General features: G+C 40.1%; 1 protein-coding gene across 1 annotated transcript in view; it reads right to left on the bottom strand.

Annotated features, from left to right (window-relative positions):
• The window catches only part of ano11 (anoctamin 11), a gene marked incomplete at both ends in the record, with an annotated part of 35,986 nt that overhangs the window by 5,531 nt on the left and 15,817 nt on the right, over positions 1 to 14,638 (bottom strand). The window contains 11 exons of the mRNA XM_080443923.1: positions 379 to 469; positions 1,295 to 1,431; positions 2,109 to 2,314; positions 2,660 to 2,799; positions 3,742 to 3,839; positions 4,338 to 4,392; positions 4,740 to 4,851; positions 12,148 to 12,250; positions 12,983 to 13,081; positions 14,108 to 14,245; positions 14,432 to 14,575. Coding sequence (XP_080300049.1) covers positions 379 to 469; positions 1,295 to 1,431; positions 2,109 to 2,314; positions 2,660 to 2,799; positions 3,742 to 3,839; positions 4,338 to 4,392; positions 4,740 to 4,851; positions 12,148 to 12,250; positions 12,983 to 13,081; positions 14,108 to 14,245; positions 14,432 to 14,575 — 1,323 coding nt within the window. The remainder of the gene's footprint in view (positions 1 to 378; positions 470 to 1,294; positions 1,432 to 2,108; positions 2,315 to 2,659; positions 2,800 to 3,741; positions 3,840 to 4,337; positions 4,393 to 4,739; positions 4,852 to 12,147; positions 12,251 to 12,982; positions 13,082 to 14,107; positions 14,246 to 14,431; positions 14,576 to 14,638) is intronic.

The raw sequence follows: 14,638 nt of genomic DNA, 5'->3' as shown, positions 1-14,638 counted from the left end.
CTGTCCATTGAAATCAATAGACGGGGGGGCGCCATCTTGTGAGGTTGTCTTGTCTCCTTCTCTATAGCTAGCTAGCTGCTTAGCAGAAATATTTTAAAAAATATATATTTTAAAACATATTTTAATACCCTTCCGATCTGAAGAGCAGATGACAGCTTCCGGTTCTCAACTTTCACGGGGCGGAATTACAAGACTCTCTATGGTGGAATAGATGGTCTGGCTTGAGAGACAAAATTGGTGATTTAACTTTGTTTCCATTTGTACACTCTCTGAGTTACAGACCCGTATGGGTCCAATTTTGGTTCCTACTGTAACTATCAGTTGGGGACCCCCTGGAACCCCCTCAAGGACCTCACAGAGACACTGTTGCTGTCTTACCTCAAATGCAATGATGAAGCCCAGTCGTACAGCAAGCAGTTCCCAGTAAAACAGCGTGTAGTTTCCATCGTCCTCTCTGAAAGCTTTATACCTTAAAGAAGAAGAAACACAAATCTAACTGATAAGTCTTGTTAATCAACACCAGAGGCATCTGACAAGCAGCAGCAACAATAAAATGAGAAATGCTGCCCTCTGTTGGTCAAGTCTTTGAATCTCATGATGAAACCCGTGCTAAAGTTTAAACTTTCTTTAAACATTCTTCAATCAATTTTCAGAAAGAAAAATAAAGACTAACATCCAAAATGTCTGTTGGTAGGTCAGGCTTTTAGAGATGTTAGTTTGTTTTACTATTTTATTTTCTGGCGTGCTACAAGAAAAATGCAACTTAGTCATTTCTTCCCAAGCATTCGCACAGTCAGCAGCAGTGGTGGAAAAAGTACTCACATTTTCTACTTAAGTAAAAGCATCAATACTGCAATGTAGAAATACTCTGTTACAAGTAAAAGTCCGGAATTCAAAATTGACTTGAGTAAAAGTACAAAAGTATTGGTATCAAAATAACTTCAAGTATAAAAGTAAAAGTACTCATTATGGAGAATGTCCCATTTCACAAGTTTTCAAACGTATAAAAATTGTTTGAAAATAGCAGATCTACAACCTCACAATGCGTGGCATTGTGACGCATTGTGAGCTTGTAGATCGGCTATTTTCAAATGGACGAAATGATATAGGGCTGAAGTGGGTAATGTAAGTTTTGATAATAATCAAAACCTACAAAGTAACTAGTAACTAAAGTTTAAAAATAATTGTATTGGAGTAAAAGTACAATATTTGCCTCTGAAATGTAGTGGAGTAGAAGTAAAAGTACAAAAAATTGGACTCCAGTAAAGTAAAACATACTCAGTACATGGTTTACCTGCACATTGGGTAGACGGTGTAATTAGCCGGAGCATGAGCCAGGGTGAAGTTGACATATCCATGCAGATCTTTATGAAACTTGTACTGGTACAGCAAGCGAGGTAAGAAATCTGATGTGAAGGCGATCAAGAAAGCCTGTGGACATAAACAGCAAGAATAGGGATCTAGATCAGTGGTTCCCAAACTTTTTTAGCTTGAGACCCAAAAGAGAAATTAGACGTTTGCCCGGGACTCAAACTAGTAAAAGTAGCAGATCTACAAGCTCTGCTATTTTCACAACTTTTTTTTACTTTCGGTAAAATATATTTGTGGAAATTATCTGATTTTTTCATTTTATTTATAAAATATATATAAATATTTTTATGTAATAAACGGAAAAAAATGAGATATTTTCTCGCGACCCATAAAAATTGGTCTGTGACAAAAAGATGGGTCCCGACCAAGCCCACAGAACCACGGTAGAACAGTGAAGCTGCCTTCGCCCTGGTGGTCAAATCTGGGATAGCAACACTTCCGCATTTAAAATGCTACCGCGCGTGCGTCTACCGTTAAAACCTACAAATGTCCCTTCAGAGGCTTCGTAGAAACCCTAGTACGCCTGCTCAGGACCAAATCTCAACCCAATATATGGTACTTCCGGGCGCTTCAAACGCCACTAAGCAACTTTCATAGAAATGAATAGTTGGGGGCGGGGCGATCCGCCCTCTAGATATATTATAACTCTATGGTCCCGACCCACTGTTTGGGGAACGGGTTAAGTCAAATATGAACAACTTGGACGGTGCACAGTAAATCCTCGGCATGTGACGCACATTGACTATGACGGACAGGTGTGACAGGCCTTCCAGGATGTTGAACCAGACACCTATGTTCTGGGCGCGCTCCGCCACGGGCCGCCGGTACTCGCACACAAACTTGTGGGCGTCTAGACGGACCTCTGCCCAGTTGTTGAGGAGCGCAAAGAGAGGAGCCAGTGGGAATGCTGCCACGAAGATGGTGATGAACCCAAACTGCAACACTGTTGATGGAAATGTCAAAACCATTAAAAAACATTAAAAGATTAATCCTTTGTATGCTATTAGTCATAAGACAAATATAGGCCAGCAATTCCCAATGTGTTAGGTGTGAGATCAAACTTCAGGTTCAGTTGACAGTACCATAACAATAATAATAATAATAATAATAATAACAATAACAATAACAATAACAATAATAATAATAATAATAATAATAATAATAATAATAATAATAATAATAATAATACAAAAATACTAAAAGGACAACTTAATCTGTGGGCAATGGGCATATCATGGTTATAATAGATAGATAGATAATTAGTTAGGTAGAGCAGTGAGACCCTCACCCATCTCCAGATATTCCTCAAACAGACCCTCATACTCCACCAGCTGGTAGTCTTCCTCCCAGCGCCGTGGTTCATTGGATGCCTTATTATTCCCACGCACCTTGGCCATGGCTCGCTGCTGGCGCCAGGCCTTGACCTTACTGCCACAGGACACAATGATTACAAAAATGTAAATAACACACTCCCCACAGGGCTTATACTGTAGCAGCTTCTGTTTAACCACTTGAATCCCGACATCCCTATTCTGGGGGGAACATTCTCCACAAATAGCAGATCTACAAGCTTACAATGCGTCGGCAACCCACTTGAATCCCAGCATCCCTAATAATCCAATGCGTTGTGAGCTTGTAGATTGGCAGTATCTGGCGAAGAAATTTGGCACAGAGGGTAAAAAGTGGTCCAAGTACACAGTTGTAACAGATCTGTTTTTACTACAGAGAGGATTAAGAGGTTAAGATAAGAGACTCAGGAGGGAGATTTTTGTGTCCACTTTTTCTCTTTGTGCTCTGACTGTTTGTTTTAAAACTTAAAACTCGTCAAAACAATGACACAAATACATTTGCAGAGTACTGGACGTACAGTATGACCAATGTGTTCATCACATACAGTACACACTTATGCCTGCATGCTCTCTCACACACACACACACACACACACACACACACACACACACACACACACACACACTCCCAGGGCTGACTGTGCCAGTACTGCAGTAATAGTACAGTATTGGGCTGTACTGCACCAGGCAAACACATCTCCACTCAGCATGCAGGGAAGTATAATGCAACACAGACTATAGGCTTGATTTATACTTAGTTGCGTGCAGGTGTCGCACACCGAAAATAGCAGATGTTCAAGCTCACAAAGGAAGAACTTAACGGACCACTGCCGGCTGCCGTTAAGTGTTCTGGGAGGGACATTCGGCAAAAGTAGCAGATCTACAAGCTCACAACACGGCATGTTATGGCGCGTTGTGGCAGAGATTTGGTGTAGATGGAAAAAAAGTACCAGTTGTAACTCAGGTCTGTTTTACTAAGATTAGAGGGTTTACATAGTTAAAGTGTGCAGAGGAAACGTACGGGATGACAAACTCCTGGACGTTGCCGATGACCTGCTTCCCCACCATGATGATGAACAGCTGCTCAGCTAGTTCAATGAGACAGCCACCTGGACCGCACTGAGAAACACACACACACACACACACACACACACACACACACACACACACACACACACACACACACACACACACACACACACACACACACACACACACACACACACACACACACACACACACACACACACACACACACACACACACACACACACACACACACACACGTCATCAATGCAGAATCTTCATTAACATGATAATAATACTGGTACTACTACAAATATTAACAATAGATAATAATGATCTAAAAGTAGGTTATAAAGTGTATACAACAGATACAAAGGTACTTAAATAATAATGATTTTAAATAAATTAAATTAATATTAAAACACACAACAAATTCCTGTCTCTACTACAAATTACTGTAGTTTTAAGACTTAAAAGCTACAGCTGATTTGGCCAGAATAAGCTCTTTATGCTAGACCTAAAGCATTGTACCAAAACGTAGGAACTAGGCTAAGTACCTCTCATCATCCAAACATAACAGAGAAAACTCACATCTTCGTTTCTCATCCCAAATAAGGTGCCATAGTTGGTGGGATAACCCACAAATCTATCAGTGACATGGAAAAGAAAATTCAATTATTTACATTTGATTATTTTTTGAAAAAAGTAAACAAATTAACTACATGAACCCTAGCGTCCCTTTTCTGGGCGTGTCATAATAGGCAAACATTCTGCGAAAATAGACGATCTACAAGCTTGTGTCGCACTGCGGCGCGTTGTGAGCTTGTAGATCGGCTGTTTTCAGTGAGGAGATTTGGTGTAGAGGGAAAAAAGGAGGGGTCCAAGCACAGATCCCAAGGGGGACCCCGGTCAACAAAGTATATAGGGTTCAAGTGGTTTCACTTGTGAGCAGAAAAACAGTGTTGCATACAGTATGAGTGACTTCTCTCTCACCTTCCCTTGAAGAAGGCCACGTAGAAGGGAGAGGAGTAGAAGTTGACAAACTGGAAGACAAACACCTTGAAAGTGAAAGCGTCTTCATACTGGGTCTGCGTTCTGTGCATCTCTGTCAGAAGTAAGAAGAGAAAAATGATCTTCATGTCACTAAAGAGTAAAGACTGTATTAGCTTTTAGCGTGCTCACGTCTCTGTCCATGGTTAATTTCACAAACCACTTGACTGATCAGCAGCAAATGTTTTGTGCACACAGTATGCCACATTTTATTTTTTGGAAATATTTCACCTATTTTATGATGGCAGCCGGATTGGGCTGAAACCTTGCTCAAATATGGAGTCATAGGTCATATCATGTGAAATGACAACATTATGTGAAATGACATGGCATCCAGACAGTGTGCACAAGAAACACTCGTTTAGCCCCAGAGAGGAAAAACAGACAAATACACCTCCAAAATGACTGTAGAGCTACAGTTAGTTCAGTTGGGGTTAGAGAGTTACATATTAATAAAGAGTGGGGGGATGTATGTTGTTTTATTATTATTATTATTTTGATGTCTTTGGTTGGTTATTGCACTTTTGCCTACAAAAGAAGCATGTGAATTTAGAATGAACTTTTATATGATGCTTCACAATACAACTATTGGAAATATTAGATTCATAGTGGGTTTGCTAGTTTCAGTTTAGCTGTTTTTTTTTTTAAATGTTGTTTCGGCTTAGTTTTTATCAGTTTCAGTTTCAGGCATGTGGTGTTTATTTTTTAGGTTGTTTCATTAATTTAGTTTAAGTTTGTCTTTGTAATTTTTGTGTATTTGGCAGGGGCAAGATTTAAGAAGATCAGAATAGGTATTGTGTAATCCCCCTCTCCCCAATACAATACTAGACAAGTACCTTCCCGGAATAACTGCAGGCTTGATCTCGTCTCGTCTAACACGTTCCATGTAAACAGGGGATGTTTATCCATTCCTGGACTCCATTCCTGAACTCTCCCAAGTGCGTACGTTGTTATTATCCTATATTAAAATTGCCTAATGGGTGGGTGGGTCCGTCGGTGGACCACCGCCCTTGGGGGCCCCCAGTCAAATGCACATATAGCCCGCGTCAAATGCACATATATTGAGTCAAATGCACATATAATATGGAGTCAAATGCACATATATGGAGATCAACACGCACTGATGTGGTCAGACACAACCTAAACAAAATGCGCATATATGGAGATTTGATTTTCAACATACTCTATGTCAGACACAACCGAAACCGTGTTAAATGCACATTTATGGAGATTTTTTTTGTCAGACACAACAGAAACCATTCAACATGAACTGATGTCAGACACAACAGAAACCATGGAGATTATCAACATGCACTGATCTCAGACACAACAGGAACCGTGTCAAATGCACATACTATATGGATATTCTCAACAAATACGCCCATATGTGGGCATATCGGTCGGATCGGTCGAACCTCTAGTTATTCAAATATGTTTATTGGTACTACCCTGGGCCGATGCAAGTCGATAACGATGCAAGTTGGGAATTCATGCCCCACCCGTTTATGCGATGTTATCAGAATACCCGTTGTACCTGTTGTCAGAGTACTCAGTGCGGTACCCGCTATACCATAGGACAGATCAACCAAATATAGAGATATGTGGATCCTTGATGTTGTCAAAGACTTCTGAGCACACATGGGTATAAGTGGGAGACAGACAGACAGACAGACCGACAGATACAGACATGTCCTGCATTGCCCTTTAAAATAAGTTCTAGTGTGCACACTACCACTTATACTGGGGCAGAGGCACAAACATGAAGCAAACTCGGCCAATCCCTGAAACCAATGGGTTGGGTTGGCCAATCAGGGATCCCGATGCCATGTTCAAGTCTAAACTAAGCTAGGCAGAGCTAGCGTGCCACAGTTTTGAGGAGAAAAAAAGTTTTAATAATAAAGACTATTGCCAATAACATCACTGGGCTCTCCCACATGCCTGATTTATCTTTCTGTGTATAATTAAATAATAATTTAAGCCATGTTTAGACTGGATGCTGTCTTGTTTTAATATTGCAGCTAGGCAAACCAACATAGTTTTAACAGATGACTACCTGTCCTAAGCAATGGAAAGAATTGTATTGATTTATTGATGGGATATATCCGTTGAGCAGGTCATAAGACCACCTTACTGGGTGTTTCTATTTCTGTAGATTCTATATTGGTTTATTTATTTTGTCTCCTAGATCAGGGGTTTTCAACTGATTGGGAACCAGGGACCACCACCCTGATTAAGAATCAACCTGGGGACCACTGTTTTGTTGGGTGAGATTAGAGCTAAGATTAGTGCTTTGCTAACACTTGCTACTGTATGCATGCACTGTTTCTCAACCAGTGGTCCATGGACTACACAGACACATGCAATTATATGGCCACATTTCCTAATAATGATGACTCCATCAGGCAATCCGGTACACTTCCTTGAGATTCTAACTCCCTTTTCTGTGGAACATTGACATCATAGGTCACCAGGTCGATAATATGCAGTGTTCCATGGAACAAGAAGAAAAAAACATTTTGCAACATGGTCAGGGACCACATGCAATACCTTCAGGGACCACAAGTGGTCCACGGACCACCTGTTGAAAACCCCTGTCCTAGATGACTGACCTCATAGACTGTGCATGTGTGTGTCTATGCAGGAGACAGAGAAATCCATCTGGACCAAACCCCTATCCACACAACTCCATGGATAGGCATCCATGGAGCCTTTGAGTTTTAGCAGACACAATTGTCAAGACTGGACAAATTGTTGTCTCAGAGTGGTATATAAGGTATGGCAAGAGGCTGGCTGATAGGTGAGTGCTCATCTACTAACAATAATATGTGCTAATAATATTACATTACTACTAATAATACATTACTGCTACCGATACCGAACGTAACTACAAAAATACTACATTACTACCACTGCAATACATTACTACTACTGATGCTAGATGTAAACTAGAAAACTGCACTAAACAAATACTAAATAACTTACTACTAATACTAAATTACTACTACTGATGCTTAAATTACTACTACTGATACTAAATTACTATTACTGATACTTAAAGGTAGGGTAAGTGATTTGCAATTATTCAAATAATTGCAAAATGGGTCTATGTTCTGATAGTGCTCGTTACTATAGAGTGTCCTGTCCATGGGCCATATGAGGAGTCTCCATGTCTCTCCAGCTCTTTATAAAACAGAAAATACATTTTCGTTTCAGTTTCAGTTTCATTTCCAATTTTATCCAATCAGGATAGAGAACTCAATCAGGATATAGATTAAACAAGTGAAATTGGAAGTGATGACACTAAGAAATGAGCATGCAAAATTAGAACTGGAACACTATAAAAATGAAGCTTAAAAATGGGTACTTTCTCCTGATTGGCTGAGATTTTGTATTTTCTGTTTATTAAAGAGCTGGAGAGACGGGGAGACTCCTGTTACTGAACAAACACTCTATAGCAATGATTACTATCAGAATATAGTGCTTTAACCTTTTAAAAAAATACTTTTTGTTTTAACCCAAAAATATCACTTACCCTACCTTTAAAGGGATATTTCACTTTCAAATAAAATAAAAAACAGGAAAGAAAAGAACAATCACGGCCCCTCACTCATTAGAAGGACATTCTAATGCGTGAGAGGGCAGCGCTTTTCCATTACTTTTTCATTTATTTTTTATATATTTGTTTAATGTTTATTTTATTTGAAAATGCAATTACTAGTACTAAATTACTACTACTGAAAATGACTACTACTGATACTAAATTACTACTGCTGATATATTACTAGAGGTAAATAAATACGAAACTCTACTACTAATACTAAAGGTATTACATCTTTATTACTATCATTCTGACTACATTACAACTATTACTAATACATTACTATTATAACTAGTACTACTACTATTTGTGGTATCTTTAGATCTACAATGACTAAAAGTAATATTTGTGTACTATTACTTCTCATATGAATGGCATCATTTTCCCAGGATGCTTTGCATTGTGGGCATGGGCCTATGGTGGGCTTGGCGGTTTAGATGTCGTTGAGAGGCGGAGCTACGCCAGGAGGGCGTGTCTCGTGGAGATTCAAAGGCAAATGGTTAATATCATCGCAGTGACGCACAGAGAGGTCAGTGTGTTACTACTACTACTTGTATTAATAATAATACTTAATACTAATAATAATAGCGATACTTCCATAATAATACTTGTGAGTTAAGACACCACATAATGTACTTCTTGCATTACTTAATGTTGAATTGATGTAACACAAAACGTGTTTTTTGTGCAATAGTGCTACTGACACTACTATTTTTGCTGTGAAAGCTACCATTACTACTACTAGGTAGTACCACCTGTATAAAGTAAACATTTCTCCTCAGTGGGTTCACCAATCGATCTGAACTTGCACATGGGTATCATGCAGGAGAGGAGGAAGTGCATTTTTCACTTTTCCTCAAATTATTGCTGTTTATTGGCTTTTTCACCATGGGATCTGTCACGGCCGCAGTCCCAATGCCGTGGTTCTACTGCCCCATAGCCTTGACGGACTAATCGACTAAATTGAAACTAATAATAGATTTGTGCCTACAGATTCTCCAGATTTCATATGAGAAGTGTGAAATAGTTTACAAGGTAACCTACACTAATATGAATACTATTATTGTTATATTAGACTCACAAGGCAGTCTCTAAACATTTTGCTCAACTAGAGATGGGTGAGAACTTCATATTGGAGCCGTTTTAGCAGCAACTAGATTGCATTTTGATGTCACCAGATGTACTGGTACTCAGTGGCGCAGCCAGAACGCTAGTATAGGCTGGGCCTGAGCAGGAGCAGGTGGGCATGCATGCACGCGCGCGCAGCGACCCAGCGAAATGTGCGGTTATTGCGGTTATATTGGGCGTTTTGGGGCGTTTTTTTTTGTTGCACTATTGCTACCTTTATTAGGGGGCCAAGTAAAGCGTGTCAGTGCAAAGGCACCCTTTTCTATTTGTTAGTTTTATTATTATTATATGTTTTTTGCAGTTCTGGCTTACCCATGCAGTCGTTTTTTACGAAATGGTGGCGCTATAGCACTCAATTGAAAAATGCAAACTTTGAACAGGCATAGCTCATGAACCGTTTGACCTACAGCCATGAAACTTCATTACACATATGCGTCTCCTCATAAGGAACAACCTTGCCTCTTTGACCTATGACCTCTGACCTTTAGATCTTCCGCCATTTTAAATTGAATGAAAAACTGTTAAAAACCATCTCCTCCTGGGATTTTTGAGCAATCTGCACGAAACTTTCTACACACAAACTTTGGAGAAACACATCTGTAACTTTGACCCGCCCTTAGAATTTCCGCCATTTTGAGTAGTTTGTAAAACAATTAAATCCGTTCTTCTCCTGAGATTTTTGAGCAATCTGCGTGAAATGTTCTAATCTATACACAATCTATGGACCATTATCTATAATCCCAGTTGAAGAGAAATTTGTATGTGAAAATGAATACAATAAAATCAAGGTTCTAACCTTGCATTATGCAGGTTTTGCTTTCTTTATTATTTCAAAAGATTAAAAGAGAATAATCAATTATTAAAAATAATTTTCAGCCCAAACCCCCCCTGCATATTGCGTTTTGCATATTGTATTATTTGGCCCCCATGTTGCTGCTAGCAGCTATATTTAATATTATTATTATCAGCTAATCAATGCCAGCTTTTATTTCAGGTAGTTAAACCTAATTGCTTTTGGAAATGGACTCAAACTCCCAGTGATGTCACCACAGAACTCACTGCTGTTCACGAGGACCTGAGGTCAGCGTGACACGTAGGTTACTGCTACTGTTGCTACTAATACTACTGCTACTGACACTACTAATAATAATACTGTTATTAGCCTGTCTTATCATGACTTTTTTTTCAAATCAAACATTTCTGATATCATTGTACAACTGCTACTAATTATTATTATTTCATTATTACTACTATTATGTGTACTGTACTAGTTGTTGTGTTGTTTGACTGGAAAAACAGCAATGATTGTTAATACCAAAACATTCATTGTTGTTGTTTGTCATTGTTGTTGTCTGTTATCCAGGCAACAGAATGCCAGCATCTTCCGTCATATCGTCACAGACGGATCGCAAGGCGGAAGTGGAGTTGTCCGTTCATCCGCTGCTGGTACTGTTTCATCCGGACCAGTCTGGACTGAGAACTGGCTTCCTCTGAACTGCTTTGGCCATCAGTGCGCAGCATCAAATTAATGGTGTTATCAATACGTTGATAAGTTAGATTAGTTCAGTTTGATTCCTATCCACGCATTCACCTATTGCAGGGTTGAAACTAGTTAATAGACGTATGGTTGCAGACAAGACAACGCATATCTATAACATGTGTCACATATCACATGTAGATGGACACGCATTGGATTGAGATGCACTCAGCATTGAGCTGAAATCCGATTAATCTGCAAAAATGTTCGGAGTTGGGGAAAATGTGCACAAAAGAACTGAATTTGAGGTTAATGTGAACACTAGGGGGTGGCAGTTGCCATTCCCTGATACCCCAAATGACGCGCCTGTGCTTCAACAAACACAATTGCCCGTGGTTGGGAGGCCTGCAGTGAGGTCATTGCCCTAATGACTCCTACAGGTTGGTCGGGCGCCTGTTCAGTGAGCAGAACTAGGAGGGATGGCTTTTCACTGTCAGTTGAAAAAGAAGTGACAGGCGACTCCATGTGTGGAGACGTGGTTGACTACACCCTCCTCCAACCAACGGTAGGGGTTGGATGTGACAGGAACTATATACACATGGGGGGAGTTGGCGACTAAAATTGGGGAGAGAGAAGAAAAACTAAATATTGCTTAGATTATTAGTTACCAAAGATGGTCTGATCAGGTGCCAATTAAAACCGCAGTGCATTTTTCCATATGTTCACTTAAGTTGTTTAATGAATATGAAAATGTCTACTGCTGATAATCAATCGTTATTAATTTCTAGCTTTTATTGCATATTTGGTGTTATGTCCGGTGTTATTGAAACAAAAAATATTAAAATATTCTGTTATTGAAATAAGTAGTGTTATATGTATTAAAATATATATTTTAAGTAACTTCTGTACATTATAAAGTCTGACCAAAATACTAACTTTAGCCCTGAGGCCTTGAGCTTAAACACAAGCACCTGCACTAAAACCTAAAGTACTCCGACCTGGAAGTCAGTGGATGCTTTCGACGTGGTGGGCATTGATCCCGTATATCAAACGGGAGAGGTGCCAACAGGCAGCGATGCTTCAGAGTAGTGGCCATCGCTGCTGTATATCAAACGGGAGAGGTGCCAAAGAGTGCTGCTGGCTCTTACCCCATTTAGTGAGCTTCTCTGCTAATGCGGTGTAAACCTGTCCCATCAGCAGAATCAGCCCCAAATTCACCATGCTGCTGGAGATGTTGGCGATGTTCCCTGCCTGCGGACACACACACACAAACACACACACACACACACACACACGCGCACACACACACGCACACAGACACACTCTCTTTGTGTTACTTAAATGAGGATCTCCTGGAAGATCTCTCTGGCATGGCCAGAATAATATCACTGCATAGATATTAGTCTGGAATATCTGTGCGGAACCTGCATTTCCAGTAAAAAGGTCTGATAAAAAAAATGACTCTGGTGATAAACAGTGCCATCTATTAGAGAGTTACGCCAACTCCGTTCACTTCTTCGGGCCAGGTCTTCTACATACACATACATTGGCGAATAGTGACAAATCCCTAAATCGGAAGTTCATGGAATGCATTGAAGTCGACGGCTCCTTGTCACTATTTCCAGCTACATGAACCACGTGACCGACGCTGTTTCTGACCCCTCATTGGCGCAACTCTCTAATAGAAGGCTCTGGTGATAAACCCGCCCCACATTTGCATACTGGACCCTGATTGGTGCCCCACAACTTAGGGGGGCAGCGAAATCCAATCACTACGAGCCGGGCCAGACCAGTAGTTTTTTTTGCACTGGTAGATTTGTCTGGTTTCCAGGCTAGGAAGGTGAGGCTGGTGCCACGCGCCGAAAATGGCAGATCTACAAGCTTGCAAAGTGCAGCGGTGGAACAAGCTGTGAGCTTGTAGATCGGCTATTCTCGCCATGCGACACCGCCGTATAACAAAGTATAAAGGGGGCTAAAGCTTACCTGTGTGCGCAGCACTGGGCTCCCAGTGTGGAACATCATGACACTGATGATAGCGCGGTACATGATCACCGTCACCAGGAAGATCATCACCACACACAGCTGAGTGTCAGGCAAAAGGTTACAATTAATTTCACTGACTTCATAACGGCAGAGGTGTAAAAAGCACTTAACAGTAAAAGTATCAATACCACAATATAGAAATACTCCATTACAAGTAAAAGTCCAGAATTAAATATTTACTTTAGTGAAAGTACAAAAGTATTGGCATCAAAATATACTTAAAGTACCGAAAGTAAAAGCCCTCATTATGCAGAATGTCCCATTTCACAAGTTTTCAAATGTATAAAATGTATATATCTATAAGCTCACAACGTGTCGCGATGCAACGTGTTGTGAGCTTGTAGAAATAGGGCTGAAGTGGTTAATGCATGTTTTGTATTAATAATAAAATCTACAAAATAACTAAAGTTTTCAAATAATTTTTGTGGAGTAAAAAATACAATATTTGCCTCTGAGAGTAAAAGTAAAAGTACTGAAAATTTAAAATACTCCAGTAAGTAAAAATCCCTAAAATTTGTACAGTACTTAAGTACAGTACTTGAGTATGTATTTAGTTACTTTCCACCACTGCATAACGGCAGAGGTGTGTATGATAAATACGTCTCCACAAAACAGCATTGTCCTGCCTACTTTTCAACATCAATACAGAAAGCTTAAGAGGCTAGAGATTAGCCTCAATCTCAGTCTTATTTTGAACTCATTATTTTCCAGATGGTCATAGATATTGCAACCTGGTGAATGTTCCCTTTCTGTGCCGACTCTGCGATACAATGCTGACTCAGCGTTGTATCTGAGCATGCCATTTGTAACTGAGATTGGATGATATTCTATTGTATAGGTCAGTATAAGTCCAGAGGCCACATGAGTCATGACTTGGTTCAATTAAATGATTAGACTTCTATTATTGTTATTGAGTGGAAAAACCCACAGGTCTTTTAACCACTTTAACCCTGGCATCCCTATTTGGGGTTACGCCCAAAAGAGATTAATTATAATAACAGAGGAAGATGAATAACATCAAAAGGTGACACAAAAAAACACCTACTAAAATACAGAGTGTCTCACCATAATAATGATGACCATGGAACCTGTTAGCATGCGGGACAGCCTAGCTTTCTCAGGGAAGTAGGGCTCTTTGACCCCTGTCACCGGATTCTCCTCCATAGCAGGGGCCATTGCTGCAAACTCTGGCCTGGGACGCTCCTGGACGGACAAGGGGGACATTTAAATGTCTGACAACATCGACATTTAAATGTAATTGATTCATCAGCAAAAAAAAGTGACGTGAATAAATGAATGAATGAATTAAACTATGACTCATCAAGCTAATTCTAAACAAAATATTTTGCTCGAGGTGACGAGGGGCTAATAAACAGGAGGACACGAAACCTCTTCTTCCTGGAAGTCCATGCAGTCCCAGTGGTGGGCCAGGGTGGCCATCTTGCGTTTCCAGTACTCCAAGAAGGTAACGGCCCAGAAGGACATGAACACGCTGAAGAAAACTGTACCTGGGTGATCAAACAGGTAGCCCACCTGAAAGGCAGACAGGTGAGGCAGCATGCTGAGAAAAAGATGACTACTGGTACTGCACCCATT

This window comes from Gymnoscopelus braueri (assembly GCF_963280865.1).
Source record: "Gymnoscopelus braueri genome assembly, chromosome: 12".
Lineage (NCBI taxonomy): Eukaryota > Metazoa > Chordata > Actinopteri > Myctophiformes > Myctophidae > Gymnoscopelus > Gymnoscopelus braueri.
The sequence above is the reverse complement of the archived record's forward strand: the minus strand, read 5'-3'. Positions and strand labels throughout refer to the sequence as shown.